Below are 25,012 nucleotides of genomic sequence, written 5' to 3' on the forward strand. Positions count from 1 at the left end.
TCTGTACAATATCCTTTACATACCCAAGAATAAGCACACACACACACACAAAGTTTACACAAATGGACCACTTGTAGTGTTTGACATTAGCAAGTTCCAGTTGATTAGTAGCTGCTCTCTGTATAAAGCTCCATTATCTCAAACGGCCATCCTGATAATGATCTTAAGCAGCAAGACAAGCAATTAGGATTGCAGTGTTCACAAACTGGCCCTGTACATCAAAGCTTTGAATGCGGGGCCGGTATGAGTCCACCAAAACCAAATCGGCTGGAATAGTGTGTCACTGGCTAAATAGTCCTAACATCCAAACACTATTTCAGAGTGCACGCTCAATCTGTGTAATCTCTTCGCGCCGTCATGCCAGGTCGGGAGGACTCGATATCCTTTCTCTTTTTTTAAAGACTGAACAAGCTTTGATGTAGCCTGAAAGATATTCACCACTGAAATGAACAGTGTTGTATTTCAAAAGAGGCACTCAACTTGCAGATAAAGCAGCCATATATTGAGGCCTAAAGGGATGAATATTTTATCTGTGATTCAAGTGTGGCGCTAGCTCTCTTTTGAAATACATTTCTAAGTCTGATAGTGCAGCAAACAGTATGATGCAAAGCTATCAGGCTCTCCTTGAACATATGTCTTCGCTGTAGAGACGGACAATGGACTGATGGTAAAAAGATAATTCAATTCTACAGCCAGGGCAAAAAAAAGAGCAATAATGCTTAAGGTTTGAACAATTCCTGAAAATGTAGACAGGATGGTACTCAGATGCTCAATAAAAAGACTCACCTCTGTTATCTAGCCTCGCAGCAACATTAGAATGTCTGTGCCCAAGTTAGTCAATATTTATCTTTTCTTCATGTCGCCCAGCTTTACTGAGTCAGAGCTGTATGTTTGATGTTCAAAGCATTTTAAAATGACACTCAAGTAATGTAAAAGCTCCATCTCTTTTTCAAGAAAAAGGAATGGAGCGGTCATTGTCAACACTTTTCAAAGGAACTATTTCTTCCTGTACGAAGCAGTGGAAGAAAAAATGTTTTAGAGCAAGGTCAGGCAAAGAATTGACCACTTGTCTACGGTGAAACGAGCAACAGTGAGGCTGAAAGCTCAGAGATGGAGGAGATGTTGGTTTTCTTATGCGCTTACGGTTCATAGAGTTCATCTAAGAGCTAGACAAAGTCTCTTGGTTCTTAAAGTGAGGCCACTCCTCAGCCTGAAAGTAGTCTAAAATATCAGTTTTTCTTTCAATGTTAATTATCTTAAAAAATGTCATGTTTTCTGAAATGCTAAATTCATTACACTTTGTGAAATACTGTTTTTGTGAATGATGAAATGGCCTTCTTTCTAGGGATGTTTGAGTGTTTCATGCAGAGTTCTTGCATGTTTCTTTGTGTGCATGTTTTGTAAAAAGCTGAGGTGCTCTGTGAAATGTTGGGTTTTGTTGTGAGTTATGTTATGTGAATACATTCTGAGCACTTTTTTTTATTTTTGGGGGGACTTTATGCCTTTATTGAGAGGATAGGAGAGCAGATAGAGTAGGAAACTGGGAGAGAGTGAAGAATGGTATGCGGTAAAAGGCCACAAGACGGAATCAAAGTCAGGCCACCACTTTGAGGACTACGGCCTTTGTACATGGGGCGAGCAATTTTAACAGACAGGCTAAACCGGCGCCCTAAAAACTAAAGGGAAAAGTTTCTGTTTCATGAAATGTGGAATTATTACATTGTAAGTAACTTGCCATAACCTGTATGAGTACATGTTCAAGCCTGGCTATCTCCTTTTTTCCCATTCGTCTCAGTTTCCAAGAACCTCTCCTCAAAATCCAAGCTTCTCTTCTCTCTCCTCGCCAATCCTCGAAACAAACTGAGTCTCATCCCCCCAGTTCTTGAAAGTTAAGACTTTCTGGACCCCTCTCATCCAACCCTACCTCAACCTTTATATGCTAAAGGTTGAGGTAGGGTGCAATAAAGCAGTATTAAATCTTAAAAAAGTGTGGTCATCTTAGTGAAGGGTTTTGTAAATGTTATATTTTTGAAAATGTTTGCTGTTTGATGAAATGTGTTTTCTGAAATGTCGAGTTTGTTTTAAAATGGTTTAGTAGAAGTACTGTTTTGGATTTTGAGTTTTAATGTTTGGTGAAATGTAAAGTTTTATAAATGTCTTCGTATTTTTACTATATATTAAAATTCAATGGCAACATAAGTGTTCACTGATTGTGAAGCCAAAAGATTTAGAGCTCCCCCTGCTGACTAGTTGCAGTACCGGTCATAAACCCTCCCTCCCTCATGTTAACAGATGGAACATGGGTCAAACTATAAAATCAAAATACACATCAAATGATCTTTTCTCAAACAAGGTTTCTGTTTTATATTTAGTTATGATCATGCTGATTTATGCGCAAGTTTTCTTTTTTGGTAATTTGATTTTTAAAAGATGTTGGACAAATGTACTAGATTAGCAAAGTAGTAAATGTAACTAACACAAACACAACAGTCATTGTACCTCCCATAGCCACGTGTGTCTGCCTCAAATCAACAGCAGAATCTGTTCTGCTGTGGACTGGACCCACCTGAGGGATCTCCAACATTTTAACGGCAAGCTAAATCTGTGTTTTGGTTAGCAAAAAGGGTGTGACATCAGTCCAACAGCTCTATCAGTCAGGTCACTTCTGAGGATGCCTTGTCTCTACCAAAACAATATGTCAACACCAAGCGGCAAACTCCGGTCTCAAATGTATAAACTGCAATACATCGAAAATCCGCTTGAGGCTGGCTGCAGAAGGCAAGGCAAGGCAGCTTTATTTGTATAGCGCATTTCATACACGAGGGCAACTCAATGTGCTTTACATTAAAACATTAAAAGCATTGGAGACATTCAGACAAACATAAAAGAACACAATTAAAATGACAAACATGATAAACAGAAAAGAAAAGGAAAATTAGAAATATATTAAAAATTACATTAAAATGTTAATTTAAAGTGGGTTAAAATAATCTAAGATAGGAAGGCAGTGGCAAATAAAAAAGTCTTAGTCTTTGATTTAAAAGAGGTGAGAGTTGGAGCAGACCTACAGCTTTCAGGGAGTGTGTTCCAGATATGTGGTGCATAATGACTAAACGCTGCTTCACCATGTTTCGTTCTGACTCTAGGAACTGAAAGAAACACCAGAAACCACATAGATATGAATGGGAAAAAGATGATCTTTGCAGCATTAATAAACATGTTTACAGCCAGGTTCAAAAAACGTCTTGGCCCTACGAAGCTAATCTCTCTAATGGCACACACTGTACGGGGGGTGAATTTTTTTCTGACGGGACGGTTAAGAAGATATTAAGATTATGAGTTTTGCCCAAATAAGGACATGACTGACGTGACTCCCGGTCGGGAACACACAGCCATTGGCTAAGAGGCTCACACTACGTCACACTCTGCCTGGTTGAGTTCCGCATTACCAATATGGCTGCTGCCGTCGATTTGCTTCAAAACAGCTCTCAGGAACAGATGGGTGACGTCACGGATACTACGCCCATATTTTATACAGTCTATGGTCCACTCCTATGTCCATTCAGTCAATGGTTTTGACCTTGTCAGTGCAATTTCGGAGATACCACCCCATTTTGTTCAGAGAGGTGCTAGCTATATTATGAGTGAGGGCATTCTAATTCTAGTTTAATAACACTGGCCACTCAAGCTCACCAGGACTTTTTGCCCACAGTGCTCCTCCTGACTGCAATTTTTCTTTTTTTGTGTAGCTGTTCTTGGTTAACTGTGGTGAAGCAGATTTGAGAAACCAGCCCTCATGTCACTTACTTTATGCTGATGGCGTATTCGGTGCACTCTTTACTCCTGTGTCGAACCAGATAAGTGCTGTTTCCTCGGTCCAGGAGCTCCACCTCCGCCTGGTATCTCTCCATCGGCCCTGCAAACCTGAACCACCCGTGAACAACTACTGCACTTACACTGCAATCAATCATTCTGAACATGAGAATGAGAACAGTCAACAGGACCAATAAAGCAGAGTAAGAATGACTTGTGATCATTGTTAGCACTCTGCAGTCATTTGTTTTCATCGCTTACCAGAGCTGAGCAGAGTAATCGACGGGTTTTGGGACCTGGCATGGAAAAGAAAAGTGGTTATTTTGTGTCTTAATGGAGTTGATACAGAGAGGTGGAGGTCATTTGTGGTAATGTGATATTTAAGACACGTCTAATGGCTCAAATCAGCCTTCTGCAGTGAAAAAAGTTCAATTGAAAAGAACTACATCCCTTTGCTAAGACATCAATAGCAGTCATTATCCACTGAATGCATTGTTATCACACTAAATGTGCCTTATTGATTATGAAAAAGATGCACACTTACACATGGGCAAGGCCTCACAGCATCACTTGGAAAGAAGCCAATCTTGCTTGTTGCCAGAATTTTTCCCTGCAATGGCAACTGTCTGTTAATCGCATTATATTTGTCTGGGAGCAACCACACCTCTCTCTCTCTCTCTCTCTCTCTCTCTCTCTCTCTCTCTCTCTCTCTCTCTCTCTCTCTCTCTCTCGCTCGCTCTCTCTCTGTGTCTCTCTCTCCTCCTTTTTATTCTTCCCCTCCCACACTCTCTTCAATAAATCCTCAGCAATTAGCACACAACAAGCAGCGCATCTAATTTGCAGCCCAAGTTAATTACGGTTCAAACTCTGCCGGCAGTTAGATTTGTACTGCATCAAAACAAGAGCCTCGTTTAACACTAAAGAATGGATCTTATTCTGGTCTTTGAATATCCAAACAGCGTGAGCTCCCTGGCTTGTACTAAAGACTAACAATTGCGTTTTGGCTATCCCGCCTCAAGCAAACATAAGCTTTATATGAAAATCATTAATTCTGTCAACAAACGCAATGTAGACAGTTTTTTTCATGCAATTAAATGAAGCAAAGTGGTTAAACAAATTACCCACTCAATTTTAACGCAGACTTGCTTCTTCAGTTTATTCTATACACTTAATACTCTACCATCTTTAAGACAGTAAGAAGCACCTATATCAACTTTAAGTGCTAAGTAATTGCAGTTTTCAGTGCTGAGTTCGAGGTCAATTTGAAGTCCATTGAGTCAATCTAAAGACAGTGAGTGTTGAGCACACATGGAGCTCTTCATTCAGCTTCCTGCCCTGTTTATGCTTTCCGCCTCACTCCTCTCTATTAGAGTATAAAATGCTTTTTGGGACCGTGCAAGCCCTGGCAGTAACTAGATTGGAAAGCGAATCTTTACCCATCTCTATGATTCATTCTATGTAATAACATTTCATCAAAGGTTTTTTGAGAGCCCTTCTCTATTTGTTATGCCTTGGATAAGCGTATGATAAAGATTAAACGTATTACTCTGTTGGCATAAACAGGCAGCAGCCAAAGGATCAAATGAAATTACAGTGATTGATTGTATTGTTCTGCCACTGGGATGGGGGATAATTGCCTCCCGGGTAACAGGGGATATGAATTCTCAGTGTTCTGTAATTCCATCCTCTGGCGCCACTGGGGACGCTGAAGATTAAAGGTACCCTGTGGAGATTTCATTGTAAACAAACAGGGTTTTTTTTGGATCCAGTGTTTCTCACCAAATGCATTGTGTGTGGCTGTAAGACCCAAAAAACTTGTTGAACATTAACCCACAGACAAGGATAATAATGACCAGAGGCAAGATGAAAAGATAATTCTAAAAGCCCATGACCGCCAGAGACCCCAAAGAATATTAATATTGTGATGGGACTAAATATGATACTTTTTCATTTGGCACAATGTCCCTGGCATTGCCCCTTTCAGAAGCCTCCAAGTTGGCTTAAAGGCCAGTATTCATCTTTACCTGAAGCTGATAGACATCCTTGAATAATAAGAATGATGTAATACACAATAGTTTAGGACAAACATCCTTACAGTCATGATAACATGCTGGTAGAAGCAGTGCTGCAGTTTGCATGTTTGAGCACATTACTGCCACCTAGTGATTTTACACGTCTCAGCGTTGAGCAGAATTGTGGTGTAGAAATGTGAAAATCTTTGAAAATGTAAAACTAATACTTAACAAATGTGTTATGTAAACAGCCTGATGCAATGTCTATTTACATAAGTCTTGGGTTTGGAGTCAAATTGTAACATAGACCAATAGTTTGCACCAGTAATGGTAAATTAAATTCCTCCACTGCTCTACAGATCTAAGAGATCATACAAGACATGACTTTTTGCTATCTGTAATACTGTATGAAAATATAATGCAATCAAAGGTAATGAGACTAAATGGGGAGGGCTTACAATAAAGCCTTAGTGCAGTAACAACTTTGGCAAAGACAGACAGGAAGATTAAATTAGCAAGCTGCATCAAGGAAAGGGTAGCTTTAGTTAATAAACCATGGCTAGCTACCATAGCTTATGCTAACACCAAGAGGCAATATCTGATGTTGACAATAAAACTAATCTGAAGGCTCACAATATTTCAGTTTCTTGAGAGTCCACTTGAGGCTCAAATTGTCTTCAACATGTCTACAGACGGGTACAAAGAAATGTTTTTTGTCTAGATATCCCATTGTTTGTTCACTTTTCCTTTATTAATACTGTATGAGGGGTTATAACTCATCCCTTAAGAAGGTATTAAGGTTATGAGTTTTATATATTAAGGCATAATTAGGGGCGTGGCTGGCTTGACTGACAGGCGGGCATGTGGTAGCTGTTTGTTTTGCCGGTTCCTAGGTCGACCAAAAGTCAAGTTGCGTAAACATTTCCAATATGGCGACCACCTTTGTTTTGCCAAAGAAACCGATGTGTAATGTCACTTAGACTACATCCATGTTTCTACAACCTACGACTAAAAACATCATAATTATTTCTTGAATTCATTTAAGGAATTTAAAGTTGTAAGCCAAAGAATATTTACCTTACATTTGGAGCCTGGGTTCCAAGGTTCTGTTCCCAAGCTCTACATCCTCTTAACACAACACATTAAGTAGGCTTAAGGTTTTAAGTTCTCTCTAATGTTTTTTCCCCAGGTCAAATGATCAATGTATGTTTCTCTGGATCATACTGTGAAATCACCCACCGACCGCTCACAGCCTACTGATGTAATATTCCTTGAAATCTGCTCCTTCAAATTTGTAGGCTTAACAGTTTTCTTCAGTTTAAACATTAATATCTCCTCAGTGGCTGAGTTTAGCTTTACTATTCAAACTGCAGTGGAAACATCAATGTGCTCTCATTCTCTTGATATTTGAACTGAAAAGAGATCCATGAATAATCTCCTTTGGGTTCATCATAGATCTTCTAAAGTGTGGTCTTTGCAGGCAAGCTAGTTTAAAAAGGCATTGCCACGTTAATATTCTGGGTGTTTTAAAGAACATACTGTGTCTGCTGATATTGTTTTTCCCCTCACAGCCCTTTCTTCTACACTTCAATGCTCAGTAACCTCAGAAATCCCTATTTTCATAATAAACTTGTGTAATAGATCAAGTAACACTAACTGTATTAGAGAAGCATTGGATCCTGAATACGTTTTAACCGCTCTATGATAGTATTAGACAGGAATACACAAAAATGTGTATAATCATTTAATTAATTGAATCATCCCCTCCCAGCATGCATGGTCACCATGGTAGCAAACAATGCAGCCATGCCATCAGGTCTGTGGCATGACATTCTGCTCACCGTTTCAACCGGCTTACAAGAAATCTCCTGGCTCTCCTGCTCTCACCCTCCACCTTGTGCTCTGTCACACACAGAGAAAAACACGGAGTATAGGAAATCAGGCTCACGGCCAACTCCCAGCCGTGCCGTTGGCAAAGACTGCAGTTTGATTGGAGCGGCACCAGAAGGAGGATGAGGCTTAATGCCGCCGTAAAGCAGAGTGAGAAACAGCTAGGGAGGCTGCCGGAAGACCCCAGATAAATCGCCATCCTTTCAAAAATAGATAAGGTCAAACTCTGTCAACCGATGGCCCACCTCGTGAGATGGCTGCTAATGTGCCTGTACACCAGGTTGTGCACCAACCATTAAAACATCCTCCAGAGGCTGAAATTGTCTGCTGTTTTATCGTCTCACTGTGGCACTCTATTAATCAGCTGAAGCCACTAATTGGTTAGATCATCTGATGGGGCTGTGATTCAATCTGAGGAGTGAAAAACAGACAGATATCCCCCTTTCCTAATGTATCCAGGGCTCAGTGGAGGTTCATACGGATCTTTTTCTGATATTTCAAATGAACACTGACCTCATCATTATGTCATATTTATGGACTCTCCTGACAGGGGGACAGACGGTGATAAACAAGCACTATCTCTGTACGTGATTAGAAACAATAATGCCCGGTAAATTATCTGTTGATTTCACCCCATTCACATATTTCTAAAACCTTTTCTCTGTCAGGTAGTGAGACAGAGAGAGGAGATGACATGCAGCAGGGATTCAAACTGATGACACTGCAAGACATTGCGTGCACCGAGCCAGCCCGGTGAGCCGTAACATGTTGTTTTTTTTCAGAGTCACAGATGTCGAGATAAACGAGGATGAGTTGAGTGACACGCACCTGCCACCAGGAGCTGTGCAGGTCGGCAAACATCAGTTCAATGACATCCCCTGCCTGAATGCTTAGTGGGGGCCCGCAGTGGGGCAGGGGACGCCACTGTAGTCTCTGATTCACAACCATCCTTGGTAAACCTAACAGACCGGGAATACAAATATGAATTTACTCACATGTTAGGCTGTTTATTAGAAAGCTCTATACAAATGAAAAGCACTGCAGGAGTCGTCACACCTTCTGCAGACTGATTCATTTATCATTACTTCCTGATTAAAATACTGTAACCATGTATGAACTGAAATGAGTACTGCTGATGAGACCTGGGAGAAATTAAAAGGCATCTGCATCACAGAGTGTAATGCATGCACATTTACTCAATCAAAAACGTATAGAAAACCAAATATAGATGAGGTGGAGGTATAAGCTAACCAAATATTCATGAAACTGCTCAAGTGACCCAACTCTGGTGTTGTAACCTTTTATCCTGAGATGTTATAAAATCATATTTTGCATGTGTTTTAATCACACTCACTGAGAGCAGTGTTTTATTTAATGTGAGGTGTGATAACCAAACTGCCAAATGAAGTACATAATCAGTCGGTGGTGGAGTTCAAGAACTGTGAATCAACAAAATGTTCAGTGTGGCTAATAAAAGGAGCGTATATTGATGATATATACACTGATTCAGCCATGACATCATGACCACTGACAGGTGAAGTTAATTACATTGATTGCTTCTTTATAATTGCACCTGTTAATGGGTGGGAAATGTTAGGGAGCAAGTGAAAGTTGATGTGTTTTGAAGCAGGAAAAACTGGCAAAGGTAAGGCTTGTGAGCGACTTTGACGAGGGCCAAATTGTGATCATTGGATCGAGTATTTCTGAAACTACTGCTTTAATGAGGTGTTCAAATGCCCCATGACCAAATGCCAAATATCACCCAGGCCGATAACCAGTCGACCCATACAACATTTAGATTGTTGCCAACTTTTCAGTATTTTTTCCCCTATTTTATTTACTTTTCCATGAGTTAAAGCAGGGTTCAGTGCCCTCTGCATTTTTTGCATCTTGTTTTATACCTGTAACAGGCACTTAACAGTATACTGACTGAATTAGAACCACCAGAGGTCAGCAGAAAATGAGTGTTGGCTGTTAAGTTGCTTTTTAGTTTTGATAAACAGAATAATGCAGAACACCAGCAGAAGTCTCAGAGGCAGATATTTTCAAAACATCCATCATTCATCCGTTATCTATGCCCTATATTCAGTTCACGGTTGGGGGGGCTGCAGCAACTTCCAGCTGTCATTGGACATGAAGCAGGATACACCCTGGACAGGTCGCTAGTCTATGACAGGGCTGATATTTTCCAACACTTCATCAAACACTGTTTTTCTTCTTTGTATTCCTTAAGCTTATGATGTATATGAAACAAACTCTGATACCATCATTGTCCTGAAGGTTTTAACACTCCGAGGTCTAAATCACCTGAAATGCGCCATTCTAAAAAAGCAGCAACTGACTCTTGCAGGAAATTAATCTCCTCAATTCCTGTACCGAGCTGCTCCAATCTTTCCTCGGCATGCCAGACAAATACAGCCACAAGCATTGGGCTAAGGCTAAGACTAAACACCCCTGCCAACTTAAGAGACACAGCCACTTACTCTCTTCAGACTCACACATTCAGCCCCCTCAGACACTTCTTCCCCTCCAGCCATGTCTCCCCCGCAAAACCAGCCCGGAGGACGCTATTAGCTGGCGGTGACCTAAGATGAATGGAATATCTCACATTCATGTTTTTAATAAGGACAACAAGCACGGATGTCTTTCTCATAAAGCTCTTCATGAAAATTGATTTATCACAAAGGCAAAGCTCAGCGGTTGAAGCTGAGGCATATAGACTGCTGGAAGTGCTTTTCTGCCAGCAGAAAATTTCTCCTGCCGTGGCCCTCATAATGATTCCACCCACTCCAATTCATCTCAATGCTGTCTTGGGTCTCAGCATCGCAGCATGCGGCGAGAAAAAGGCTCTTTATGCTTTGGTTAAGGATTCCTTCTGCATCCTATTATTCGTTGGTTATTCTTACTCAAATTTTTTGTTTTTTTTAAAAGTTATATTTTTGGCCTTTTTTGCCTTTATTTGAGAGGACAGCTGAAGAGAGACAGGAAATGTGGGGAGCAGAGAGTGGGGGACGACATGCAGGAAATGGTTGACCGGCCGGGAATCGAACCAGCAACCCCTGCGACGAGGACTATAGCCTCTGTATGTGGGGCGCTTAGACCGCTAGGCCACCAGCGCCCCAAATTTATTTGTTAAGAGGAAACTTTTGTTGCTCATTTCCTCCTTTTCAAGCCTGCGTGTGAGGAGGAGAGATTCCTGTCAGTGCTTTTCAAAGAAAACGTCTTTAGGGTAAAAAAGAAAGACTTGAGTAATATTTGATCAAAAAAATAGTGAGTGGGATATCTATGGTAACATCTGAGGGTTTGCTTTAAACCAGCATCTATCTCCTCCAGGTTTTCTCTCTGGCCTCTGACTAACAGTATTCTTTTCATCCTTGCAGTGTTTCTGTTTTGTTACAGAACCAAGATGAAAGCAGCTTAAAAGGGACCACGTAAAGCCCTTAGCAGGTTCATGGAAGTGGCCAAGCGGTCAAGCCATACTGACCTGGGTTTGCTGGTGGTGTACTTTCCTATGGATAGAGAAGGAAAGTGAGTAAGACAGAGAACAGGAAAGACGACCAGGGAGGAAGAAGGAATTAGACAATCATACTACTCTTGCACATGTTCAGTCTGACCTTATGAATGAGTCATACTCTTAATTCAATTATCCCTGAACTTTATACTCTCTTTAGACAGGTTTTCAAAACTATTTAAAAGTGAACATTTGTACCCAGTCTGTTTCCTGGGAAGTTGTAGCCAAAGAGGAGAAAACGTAATGTATTTTTTATCTGTGATTCTCCCACAATCCACTCAGGCATCTTGTCTACTGTTTAGAGATGAGTTATTATAGAATAACATAACGGAGATTCATGAAACTTGAATTTCTTGCAAGTGTTGCTACGTGAGAGGACTATCGTTTTTATCCAAAAACAACCTCTGGTAACTTTCTACACAAGTGAAAGATGACTCATATCATATCAAGAGATGTGAGAGGTCTGATCAGCCAAATGAATGAGCAGACAGGAGACAAGCCAATAAGAACACATCACACTGCCCTGTTGGCTGGACAGAGTCTTGAGCTCTTGAGAAATGTAATACTGATGCTGTGTTAGTGAGAAAAATCAGCAAAACAACTAACATCAAGACTTATAGGCCTGAAACCGTTACAGTGGTTAAACATCACACGTTCAAATAGCACGCTGAAGACACATCCCTTTACATCCTTTTTTCACAGCAAACATTTAGTGACACAGTTAAAAGACAGCAGGATCAGATTTTGTCAGAAATCACTACTCCCTGAGGCGCTTTTGGCCTAGAAGTCTAAGCGTGCCCAATATACAGAGGCTACAGTCCTCATCACAGCAGTCACAGGTTTGACTCCCTGCCTCTACCATATGCTGCATGTCTTCCCCCACTCTCTTCTCCCATGTTCCCTGTCTCTCTCCAGCTTTTCTATCCAATAAAGGCAAAAATGCCCAAACACAAAGCTTTAAAAGAAAATAAAGAAATCAAAAATCATTACTCCCAGATATACAGGGCTTCGACCACAAAAAATCAACACTAACAGAAAGTTCTTCACAGAAGCTTTAAAAACTAGCACTTTTTTTTTTAAGTTATATTTTGGGGCATTTTCACCTTTAATGGATAGGACAGCTGAGGAGAGGCAGGAAATATGGGGAGTAGAGGGCATGGAAACACATGCAGTAAACTATAGCCTCTGTATGTGGGTCATTCGCTTAAACTGCTACTACAACAGTGCCCCAACACTGTTACATTGACTGTAAATGCTTTAGCAAGGGAATAACTTGTGAGATGAATAATCAATTGTGAATGATTTCTCATTTATATTGGATCACGAAGCATGTAACGGTAATTCATGATGCTGTGCATGTACAGCAGGTATAGAAAGTTAACAGGCACAGAAAAATAAGGAATATACACTACCAGTCAAAAGTTTGGAAACAACTTCTCATTCAAGGGTTTGTATTTTATTTTAATTATTTGAAACATTGTAGATTAGTACCACAGACATCAAAACTATGAAAGAACATATATGGAATTATTTAATGAACAAAAAAGTGTTAAACAAAGCAATATGTTTTATATTTTAGATTCTGTAAAGTAGCCCCCTTCTTCCTTCATGACAGCTTTGCACACTCTTGGTATTCTCTCAGTCTGCTTCATGAAGTGGTCTCCTGGAATGGTTCTTAATGAACATGAGCCTTGTCAAGAGTTCATTTGTAGAATGACTTGCCTTCTTAATGTGTTTGAGACCATCAGTTGTGTTGTTCAGAGGTAGGGTTAGTACACAATGGATATCCCTATTGTAATCCAGATTATGACAAAACCATATTATTTCATAGTTTTGATGTCTTCGGTATTAATCTACAATGTCGAAAATAATTAAAATAAATAAAAACCCTTGAATGAGCAGGTGTGTCTAAACTTTTGACTGGTAGTGTAATATATATTATATATATTCATTTATTTATTTATTTTAACAGGCCCCTAAAAATGTTTCAGTATATCATGAAGATTTTTTGTTAGAGGTTAGATGCATATTTAAATCAAATTGTATTTTCTTTTTATTCATAATACATTTTTAAGATTATTCACATTCTGCTTTATTATTGTGCCTCACCCTCACTGTTAAACAGTGCTCTTGTCCTACGATGAGAAACACTGTGGACACTAACAACTCTACTCTAAGTTCCAACTGTTCACCGGCAGCACCAGCTCTTGACATATCTTCCAGTTTGGGTAACAAAATCCTGGTCTATAGTAGAGAGGGTTTAAGTGTGCTGTGTTACACTGCTGTCGAAGTCAAAGAAAGGAAACAGTTCAGGTCTTACCTTAGGCTTCGGCTTGGCAGGATCTGCAGTCAGGTAAGAGACAGACACGGTGAGAGGAATACAATATGAGTGTGTGGTGGCTTTCTGACATACAACCTCAGCTGTCAACCTCTGCTGGCCCTCATCACGCCTCAGAATGCTTAAAGACCACCGTGCGTATGCTAAGGAGGCTTGTCAAAGACCTGAGCTGTCTGTGTATTCAGGGAGGGTAATGTACCCGAACTGCAGCCGCAGCACTGGTGACAAAGAGCTGAAGCCTGACTTCATAGTAAGAAACAACACCTGCTTAATATATGACATACTTTAGGTTTTATCAAACTGCCAAAAATATTTGTAAATTTGCTGCAATTAAATCAAAAAGATGTTTTTCTTGAGGGAAAAATAAATGTATGTGCATGTTGAAATTGTAGCCTGAAGGTAGGTCAGAAGGTTACCTTATCCAGAGTAAATAATTCCACAGGGAACATAAATATTTACAATATATTTCATGGTAAACTAGCTGTTTGAGATCTTATATACAGGCCTGACAATCTGGCTTAAGTGCTGAAGCTCTCAATGTGCCTGAAATGTAAGGGGGTCTTTCTCCAGGGAGAAATGAATGTGCTCAGTAAATTTCATGGCAATCTGCCTTTTAGATTTTGATATTTAGGGGTAACTTTGCCCTAATGGTGGTGCTAGAGGAAAGGCCACCAAAAATTAAGCTATATTCTCCAAGGGACATAAATATACACAGCAAATATCATGGAAACTGTGCCTCCCATTTCTCCAGACAACTTGTGAGAGGAAAAAGTCTGAAAACAGAAGTGAAATGCCTCCATCTCACCTGTTCTCCCGCAGAGTCCCAGCCGACCCAGACACTCCTTATGGGCCCCCAGCCCGCATTTTAGACACAGATAACCCTGGTTAAAGATGCCCCTGGACACAATAAACCACAGGATGAATTGCATGTATAACAGCCTCCTTAAGAGAAATACCTTGACATTTGGAATTTCCAGGCGCCTCTCCATGTCTCAAGATTAGAAAAATGACACAAGAAATGACCTTCAGAGTTTCATAAGCATAGAAATGATGCTGTCTGCTAGAAACTTAGACAGCTAGCAGTTTCACTTCTATATTTATGACAAGTAAATACATCAATTGTTATGAGACATTTCAACTTCAGTTGAAAAATAAATCCTTTTGTGACTGAGAAAAGGTGATTAAAAACTGAACTTTAAAATAGTCAGTCTGCCTTTTATACTTTAAATATAATAAAGATTTAAGTGTTTTTTCATAAGAACACAAAAACCCGACCAGGGCAATAAGCCATGATGATTTCCCTTCCTGGAACAATGTAGTTACAGTTCATGTTCACCCTGTCTGAGGCACAAGACTGCCTCCCACTTTAAAACCTTTTTACCCAGTTGAGTATTTTTAAGTCTTCTTATTAACTCAAAACGAAAGAGTATGTACAAGGCCTGAGAATTACCTGAGGAGGTGGCAGAAACTACAGGAAGTGATCCTTTCAAAGGTGTGCATCTTGAACTGGTGGGAGTTGTGGCTGGCTTTCTCTGGTCGGATGTTCGATCTGAAGCAGGAAGCAGGAACAAAAGTAACCACACATAAACAAGAGGCTACACTAAATCCAGGCTACCAGCTCTGTGACGCTACACTTTGGCACAGCAGTTAATTAAGCTATGTGCTAACATCAGCATGGTAGCATGCTCACAATGACAACGCTGACATGCTGATGTTCGTTTTCACGTTGTTAGATTCGTATTATTGCTATTTAGCAATAATAGGCATGCTATCGTAATTCAAATAGGTGTGTAAAATAATTAATCTGCAAACTACTAAAAGGTCTCTTGGACTCAAAACCCCAAATGTCAACTTCACTGGCACCACAGGATGTATCAAGCCATCACCACTTTTGAACAGATCAATCACCTGACAACCATGATTGTCTCTATAACATTTTGTTTCTCGCCAAAAGAGCAGATGTTGAGATCTTTTTCATGATAACAGAGGGATAATAGACCCTTTAGGCACCTTTGTGGCGTAAAGATAAAAGTCAGGGAATCACCAAAGTTATTCAGGTTAATCTTCTGGGGAACATAAATGACTGAAAGGTTTGCGTGATTATTTCTGCAGTGGGGATAATTCTCTTCCATTTAGTTAATCTTAAAACATTCTTAACGGACTGACAAACGGTTAATGTTTTAAATCACAATTAAAGTGCATTTTTTATCATGTTTAAAATTGTATTATTTTGCATTTCAGATGAGTCCATAATAACAATACAGAGTAAGTCTTACCAGTGTCTTGGTTTGAGGAACAGATGAATGCAGTGAAATGAACTTTATGATCTTGACTTGCTGCACAGCTACACCAGTGTGGTCAGACACTGTGACTTGAAGGTAGGAGACAGCTTTAAAGTGCTTATTCTGTAAAATAATGAGTTTATTTTTACCTAATTACATGTTTTTTTTGTTTTTCTTTTTATTCTGTTTTACACAGCATACTGTTGACTTGTTAACTGAGCTGTCTGGGAGTTTCTTAAGGTGAAAGGTGCCTTTTAAAGTGCAGTGGTGTTGGGGCACTGTTGGCCTAGTTGGCCTAAGCATGTGCCCCATATACAGGGGCTATAGTCCTCGTCACAGCAGTGCAGGTTCGACTCTCGGATTCTACCATTCACTGCCCCCACTCTCTACCCCCCATATTTCCTGTCTCTCTTCAGCTTTCCTGTCCATTAAAGGCAATAATGGCCCAAAACATAACTTAACTACATAACTAAATAACAAAACTAAAAAAGTGCAGTGGTGTCAATCTTTCCATTACAGCGACAGCAAGAGCAGGGAAGCCCAATCGTGCTTAACAATGTTGTGCTGAAAGGGAAATTAAACAGCACATGATAAAAAAATTAACCTGTAATTTGGACCTTAATCACATCAAAATTAACGTGTTAACACTGAAAACCCTAGTTTTTATCATTTTCATCAACAGAAAGAAAAATTGCTGTTGAAAAAACAACCTGTAATTAATTTGTTACCTGACTGAAATGAAGGAATTATTTCTCAACTGCATTTTCGTGTTTTTTGAAGAGGACTTGAATCACCCTGGCAAATCCCAGTTTGATGTGCATGTATTCAAACATGAAGGGAAAAACATGCCCAAGCGGAAAATAAGAGGCCTCTCTGAAACGTGAACAAACAAATGGTGACAGGAAACGCCCTTTCTGTATTGAACACACCATCCAGAAGCCTCTTAAACTGAGTGCTCCCATAAGTGAGTCCTTCATCAGGAGCCCACATCCTCTTTACAGGTACAATTTTCACATTCTGAAGGGCCCCTTCTGGTGTCATTACCCAATGCACAGAGGCACACAGAGCTGTTTTCAAACACAAACCTTTTACCTGTGTGGGAAAAAAAACACTTCCAAGAAGGGTGTGAAAAAAAGGCTGTTTCTCTTTAAATTTGGGAAATTACACAAGAGGCTTTGAATGGGTGTCAAGGGCCTGGCTGTCATAGAGGTTTATTAACTCATACTTTTCGTTAAAGTAAGAAAAGAGAAGCACTAAGTAGGAAACTGTTTAATCTGCATGTCAAGAAGGTGCATTGTTTTGCCAGAGAAAAGAAATATATTCAAGAAGGCCATATCAGGTAGTCAGCATGCATATCAGGGATGTTTCATACACATCCGCCCAAACAAAAACTAAAAAAGCATTTGCTCAGTCAATCAGAATGTAATGTCAAAACAACACTGTATTCCCCCAAATCAGCATAACAAAGGATGGAGAAGGGAAAACCTCCCACTGTTACAAAATAATACAAAAGATATACCTCCATAAAGCACTGATTTGAAGAAACACAGAGGCAGAGAGGCTTCTTGTAGTTTTGAAGCTCTTTGGCATAGTTTATCATCGTGTGGGTGTGTGTTTCTGTCTGCATGAGTGTGTATGTGTGTGTTATACTGTTGTCAGCAGCATGTGCCTGATTACAGCAAAGGCCTGATCAAACAGTGCTCATGAAAGAGTCAACACCTGTTTCGGCCTTGGAATAACATGCATGCAAACAATGACGAATAAACACCACACACCAACAGACACACACAACATTCACAGGCTAATTCAAGTACACAATTTGTTTAGTTCGGTAGTACACACACTGTTTTTCTGCACTGATTATCAAGAGCGTTGTGTTCATGTGTGTCGGTACTTACATGGCCATTTCAAACTGATCCAGCCACTTCTTCTTCAGCTCTCTGGTTTTAAAGAAGAGCTCAAAGCCTGTGTGCCCCTGCTGGTGTGTCACGTAGAACCCATAGCACCACTATAGATGTCAAGAAGAAGAGAACAATCAAAGTGGATGCTAGCCCTGCAATTTTTTGATCAAATCTACAGCATAATTAATAGTGTTGTGATTATCTCATACTCTCAGTAGTGGTTGACATTCTCAATATCTACTCAATGGACCACCACATCTGTGTGTTTGTCTTCCTTTTGTGTCATGTATACCCTCTGAAGGTTGTATTTGCGTAGGCGTAAGGGTAAACAGAGACATATCGTTCAAGGCCACATGAAAGAAGAACAAACAAGGAAGAAAGGCATCAGGTATGTAGAAATAGAAGAGAGATAGTACAAAGCAAAGAATGGGAGAAACCATATTAAAGAGTATATATCAGCTATTCACTCATCAGAAATATACAGATACGTTACAGCAGCCTTGGATGTTGGACAAATAGACACTCACAAGGTTAATTTATCTGATGGGACATGGTGTTTCATTCACTTATCACATCTTCTTTGTCAGGAATGTTTCTAAACTTAGGAAAAAAGCTCTCAGTCATTCTTGCTAACTGTTCCAAAACATGGGACAAGAAATCTGAAATGTGTGCACTGAATATGACGCTGAAGCCAAGAGCTTAGCTAGGAATGAAGACTGAGAGCTGCTGGTTTGCCTGACAATCTCACCATGGCAACAAGTCTACCAGGAAGTGAATGCGCCTCTACAAGATGATTAAACGTTTTTGTTTTATGAATAGATTTAACAACAATACAGATAAGTAGTTCATTCGTGAGCTGTAGAGCTGGTTAGCATATTTTGATTCTTTTAAAACCCACCTGTTTAGAAAGGCTTTTAACCTATAATTGATTTTTTTGTTTGTTTGTTTGTTTGTTTGTTTGTTTCTGTTTTTGTTTTTTGCTTTGCTTTCCTTTGCTTATCTATTGTATAATTAATTTTTTTGTCAAGTGTCTTAAAGAAACTTTTCAAGCACTTTTATAAATAAAATGTATTATTATTATTATTATTATTATTATTATTATTATTATTATTATTATTATTATTATATCTGACATTGTTCCTTCGATAAGCTGTCCAAAAAATATTACATTCGTTTTTTTTATTAAATGTCTTTAGCATAGTGAAAAAAGGAAACCAATAACACAAAACTAAGTGTGTCATATCTATTTCTCTGAATGAAGAGAGCATCAATAATAAGAGTTTATCCAGTTTTTTTGCCCAAAGAGGACTAAGTGAGCACAGAGAAGCAGAATCGTTAGCCTTCCTAAGAGGACCTTGAGTTAGTTTTCAATCTTGTTTTACAAACAGATATGTAATTAATCTACGATAACAAGAAAACGTCATATCCCCCATTCCAAAGGCCTCATCATGCTCAATAAAACGATTTAATCAATTGTGTGTAAATATAATGACTGCTGCTTGATGCCTGATTTTTACTGCTGCCCAATTTTCAAGCAATTCCCCAAACTCTCTGCTTTTGTCACCTAATCTACTCCAGCCTGTTATGTGAGATCGAAAAACAAGGTAGGTTTTACCCAACAGTGATTGGCTAGCCCTGTAAAGTCCCGAGTGTTTTAGAACTCTGCTGAGTGTTAAATCATTGATGCCTGTGTGGGTGCTCAGTGGCACCACATTCACACTCTGAAGTTTCATTTAGCAGAAATGATATATGGCCATAAGCAGCCTTGGAAGACTGCACACATTCATCACCTGGTATTAGCATCTCTGTCCAAAGGTGTGTGTTAGTGTGTGTTTATAGGTGGATGTGTGTAAAGAGTGTGTGAATATTTCCCATGAGTGAACTTTCTTATGAATCACATTGCAAATCAATTTTGCCACTTAATGTTCGGTACAAGATTGTTAATTTGGATATGATGTAAGAGACAACCTGCACATACATATAATCCCCTAAAACATATCCAAATTGTGCATGTTCATTACCAATCACTCACACACACACAGACACACACAGACACACACACACACACAGACACACACACACACACACACACACACACACACACACACACACACACACACACACACACACACACACCACACACACACACACACACAGACACACACATCATGGTTCCACAGTAGAGTAAATGAGGTTGATAATGGAGTCCCTTTGATGAAAAAAAAAATCCACAGAACCATTTCACTCTGGCAAGCTGTCAGTTTTACATTAGCAATCAGCACCGGAGTGAGAAGACACCATCTGTGAGCATACATCAACAAGACATCAACAAGTCCCCTCCACTACAGTGCGGCTGCAAATGTTCCCACAAGGCGAAAAATAACATGCAGGAAGTGTGCGGAGTGACAAAAGGGAAAGCCTTGCACGTTTCTGTATCAAAGTTTTTTTAAAAGGAGAAAACACCACTGAGCCTGCACCACAAAGGAAGAGAATATTGTGAGAAATACTCTTATTAAGCAGCTGACATTTATGTAGGCAATAAAATCTGCAGCAAAACAGACTCTGAAAAGCAACCACAGCAGGGTAAGGTATTGGTCTGAACCATAAACATTAATAGCTTATTATAAATGTGAGATAGATGCAAACATAGAGCTAATATTTCCTGCAATGAAAGGCGCACAAATTCTAATAAAAAGTGTAGCATCTGTTTATTTGAATTCACAGAAACCCATTTAGTCGACTGACCTTTTTGCACTCTCTGTCTGACGTGGGGTTGTTTGTGATCTTGAAGTAGTTGAGGTCGAGAATGTCCTTCATCTCATAGTTGTCTCCTCGTCTCTTGCAAACAATCACAGCCACATCAAATAAGAAGATATGTCTGTAAAAAGAGACGGCTGAATGTTATATTCTCCTATTTTTACACTGAATACCATTTATTCAAAGCAAGTTTGTTCAGGTTTTTTAAATTACACCGTGCATGTACTTTCTGAACATCTGAACAAATTCTGTTCTTATTGGATCCATATGAGTTAAAAGCAGTGATTTAAAAGCAATGATTTGTTCTGTGCTTGCTTTACTTTATGCTGCAGACACATGGTTTTTACTGCATTTATTCGAAAAAGTGATGTTTGAGAGCTGTGTAGGTTGTCTGTGAGTCAAAGGAAGACACACAGTAAAAATGTATGGGTATGGTAAATGTCTTGCATAGCTATGTTTCAGAAGAGCAATCTACTTCAGACATTTAATTGCCTGTTCTTCCTGTCTGTAGTCCTAATTTCTTTTCCAGACATAGAACAACCTGTCTTGTTTCCTCTTGTCAACACTGGAGACCATGCGTACTTCTCCATCTCCTTTTGGTCGGCCGAAGCTGATCAGAGGCTGATTCTGAAAGAGAAAAGAGATCCATTTAAGAGAATGCAACATGTACGAATAATGTTGAAGATAATGATTCAAAACGTGTAATCAAACTCTGTTAAAATGTGGTACTGCTCACACAATCCCAGCTTTACATAACTTTATTGGTTGACTTATTTTATCAACAATCACATGGCTTCAAGTCAACTTTCTTGTTAAATCTAGGTCTTTACAACCTGACAAACATTCTCTCACTCACAATATCTGCACAGCTGGTACTGTCAAACCTTCTACTATCTGAAAACTGTCTATTTACCACCTTTTTTCTCACCTTGTTTTTCTATCTTTAAACTGCACTTTGTTATCAGGTTTTTTGCCTTGAGTATGAGGTGTATTCAATTTACATACATTCAACTACACATGACATGTTTGTGGTGTGCTCTGTTTGGTCCTGACTCAGGGTTAACAGTGTTGTTTTTTCATGTTACGTCATTACAGGTTATTTCATAGATATATAAAAGCTGTTTATTTAAGTGATCTAGAAACTATAACAGGGGAAGTTTAGAGCTCCTGTGTGGAGCTTTAGAGTTCTGTCCATTTTGGAGCCCCCTGTGGACAAAGTGGTACCTCTTTGCTTATTCTGTTCTGTACTTGTGTAAGAAGTGTTTTTAACAGAACTATCTCATCCTTTCTTTTTTAAAAGTCAGATTCACTCGCAGTAAATCTTTGCAGTAGCAGATGTAACAAAAAGGTTGTAGTGGCCTGTTATTCTCTCTATCTGTCACCTACCCATGGCAGAAGTTTAAGACACTACAAATAGCAGTATAGGAATAAAAATCATGTTCTTTTTAGTCTTGTTTGCTTTTGTATGTCATAAAGAGGCATCAGTGTTAAAGGTGAAATATCATGCAAAATCAACTTTTTAATGGTTCTCCACCTGAAATATGTGTCCCTGGCATGTCTACAAACCCCCCCGAAATGAAAAAAAATCCATTCTGCCCCTCTTCAGATTTCTTTCAGTCTTCAGTGTTTTTCATACGTCACAATGACATCCGGTCTGTAATGGAAGTCAGAGCTCGGAGCTTGTTCAGCCCATAGACTGTAAAATACAACTCAACCCCTCCTCCGTTTTTCATTACCTGCACACAAGTGCTAACAAGGAGCTTAGGAGGGACGCATGCTAGTTTTAGGCTGTCTGAATAAACACAAAGGTCGGTTTTACTCCCCACGTCTGCAGATTTGAAGATCTAGAGGATGATTTTTATTTTTCATGGAAAAGTGCTAGCGCTAGTTAGCATAGCCACATAGCTACATGTTCGTCGCTGTGCACCAAGGCACACGTCGACATACTGACAAATGAAACAACAAGAAACACTAAATCTGTGACCAATCGTTCAGAAAGGTCCTGCTGCAGGCGCCTCTCCGTCAGGATCAGATTCTGGATCAAATTAAGAGGGTTGAAGTAACGCGGGTCTGTGAGCAGCCGTGTATATTCAACCAACATGTAACATTAGATCAACGTGCTGGAGAGCTGAGGCCACATCCACTTCCTGAGGGGGTGTGGTCAGAGAGCTCATTCTCATTTAAAGGCACTGACACAGAAAACAGCCTGTTCTGAGCAGTGCTGAAAAAGAAGGGTTTACAGGCATACCACAATCTGATTTCAAAGTGGTTTTTTGAGCGTAAACTTCAAAGACATGTTTTGGGGACCTCTTAGACCAATTTATTTGATGAAAAAGAGCATAATATGTCACCTTTAATTCCAGTCTATTTCATAGCCATCTGAAAACTCCTCACAGAAGCTTTAAATGACTCAAAGGGCTTCATATCAATTCAACTCCACACTGGTAGAGTACAGCGGGGGGGATTCTTAGGATTTGAATTCTGTAAAAGGGAATTAATCAAGTCTAAAACTATGATAGAAATTAACTTAGCATTAGCAATATGTTAAAAGAAATATTCGGTGTTGAGTAGTAGTTTTCACCTGCATAAAAGTCTACATCAGAGCATGCATTTTGTACATTTAAGCTGTATTAAATGTTATTTGCTGATTCTCCCAGTCTGATCAAAAGCTAAAGGAACACTGACTTTAATTGTGAATCTACAAAAAAATGAAGCCACATGTCCTGATTTTTGCACTCTTACAAAGTTTATACTAACCCCTGCTGACAGCTTAAAAAAAAAAGGATTTTTGGTTTACCAGGTTTTCAATAGACCTCTGGTACTGGTCGATCTCCCTCAGAGTCTCATTATCTCTCTTCACCTCGTTGACGTACTGAGCCAGGTCCTTGGTTACACAGAAACACACAGACACACAGACACACAAACTTTGTTGGGTTGGTTCAGTCTGGAGGTAGTGAAATAAGTCAGAAAGCCAGGCTCGTGTATTTGTAAAACCCAGAGGAAAAAACTTCACCTCAGTTATATTTTGTATTGCTCTTTTTGGTTCTCACACTTTCAGAAAGAATGGTGTAATAAGTCGAAAAAAGTTACATTAAAGATTTTTCAACGCTCTTTTAATGTGAAGCTAAAGCCTGGAGCTAGCAAGATGGCTGTAGCTTAGCTTGGCTTAGCAAGAAGACTGGGGACAGGTTGAAACTGCTGCAGGCTGTAATCGAAACCGGGCGCACAATTCAACCATTAGGCTAAATACACCCCCGCATTGACAAATCTTTAATGTGACTTTTGCCTTCATTACACCATTCTTTCTTAGTTTCACAAGATAGAACATGAAAGTGCTACGTGTGCTAAGCTTTAAGCTAAATGTCAACACCACCCCCCTCCCAACCAGATTTCCTCTTAGCCCCTAAACACAGGTCGGCGTGCAGTCACGATAGTGCCAGACTCACAACCAATCGGAGGACGTAGAAGGGGCCGCCACTTAACCAATCAGGACAGAGGATTGGAGATTACCTATGATTGGTCCGTCATAACGGGAACGAGGGGAATAATAACATTGCTTGATACAAAGGTATTGGAAAATGCAGAGACTTCACAATAGTCTCATATTACTCCACTTACCGATGAGTACCAATGGGTAGTCTGACCTTTTCTCCAAACCCAGCAGAAAAAAAGTAGCGTTTTTTACACCATTCCTACCAACAGCAGCTTTAATAGTTGAGAGGCAATGAATTTCCAATGATGAGTTTAGCTTTCTACTGCTATCAAGCTAGCATCACAATGATTATCTCATTCACCATGGGCACGGAACTTACTTTCATGGCATCAAGAGCAATCTTCAAGTTAGTCTTGTCGTCAGCATCATGAGTGTGTTTGACGAGCTCCTGTTGGAGGACAACAGATAAAGAATGAGGCTGAAACTCAAGTAAATACGTTTAGTAAAGACGAGTTAGTTCACTGAATAACCATGATGATCACTTTAAAGTGCTAATATGCAGTTTTCTTAAAAAAGAGACTCACACTAACCAGCAGGCAGACAATTTTCATCCATTTTAGAGAATTATGGTTGTTTTAGGCAGGGGAGTGATTAATTTGGCTGCAGATAAGACTTTTAAAACTATATGCATGAAAGAAAAGAAATAAACTCTTGACTTTTCACATTGTAATAATATATACCATTCATAACATATTCAGCAAAAAGCCATTATACTGTAACACAGTGCATCTAACTTAACGAAGAACACACTTTTATGAGATTCTGCAGATTGAGCTTTAGCAGTTCTCCTTATTAAGGTTAAACTATGTAGTAAAGATACACACAGTTGTTTAAACCTTATGTTTCCTATTTCAGATTATCGTGCAGGGGTTTGGGTTACTGTAAGCGATATATATACAAAGCAGCAGAGAGGTTGAAAATGAAATGCACTTTTTCCATTGCCCATTGTATCATGCTTTTACATGTCAGATCCTCTGCAAAACATCTGGAAATTGTCTTGGTTTGTTGTGAAGTG

The 25,012-nt window shown here is 39.5% G+C and overlaps 1 protein-coding gene across 1 annotated transcript in view; it reads right to left on the minus strand.

Moving 5' to 3' along the window:
* LOC117826943 (guanine nucleotide exchange factor VAV3-like) overlaps nt 1-25,012 on the minus strand; it is a 69,444-nt gene that overhangs the window by 14,548 nt on the left and 29,884 nt on the right. The window contains exons 12-24 of the mRNA XM_034703371.1: nt 24,317-24,385; nt 23,302-23,388; nt 21,046-21,131; nt 20,493-20,625; nt 17,745-17,854; nt 15,015-15,113; nt 14,370-14,461; nt 13,547-13,569; nt 11,200-11,224; nt 8,544-8,674; nt 4,358-4,423; nt 4,075-4,109; nt 3,808-3,924 (exon numbers count right to left, since the gene is read on the minus strand). Of these exons, the coding sequence (XP_034559262.1) occupies nt 3,808-3,924; nt 4,075-4,109; nt 4,358-4,423; nt 8,544-8,674; nt 11,200-11,224; nt 13,547-13,569; nt 14,370-14,461; nt 15,015-15,113; nt 17,745-17,854; nt 20,493-20,625; nt 21,046-21,131; nt 23,302-23,388; nt 24,317-24,385 (1,073 nt within the window). The remainder of the gene's footprint in view (nt 1-3,807; nt 3,925-4,074; nt 4,110-4,357; nt 4,424-8,543; nt 8,675-11,199; nt 11,225-13,546; nt 13,570-14,369; nt 14,462-15,014; nt 15,114-17,744; nt 17,855-20,492; nt 20,626-21,045; nt 21,132-23,301; nt 23,389-24,316; nt 24,386-25,012) is intronic.

The sequence above is a fragment of the Notolabrus celidotus genome, chromosome 15 (genome assembly GCF_009762535.1).
Source record: "Notolabrus celidotus isolate fNotCel1 chromosome 15, fNotCel1.pri, whole genome shotgun sequence".
Classification (NCBI taxonomy): Eukaryota; Metazoa; Chordata; class Actinopteri; order Labriformes; family Labridae; genus Notolabrus; species Notolabrus celidotus.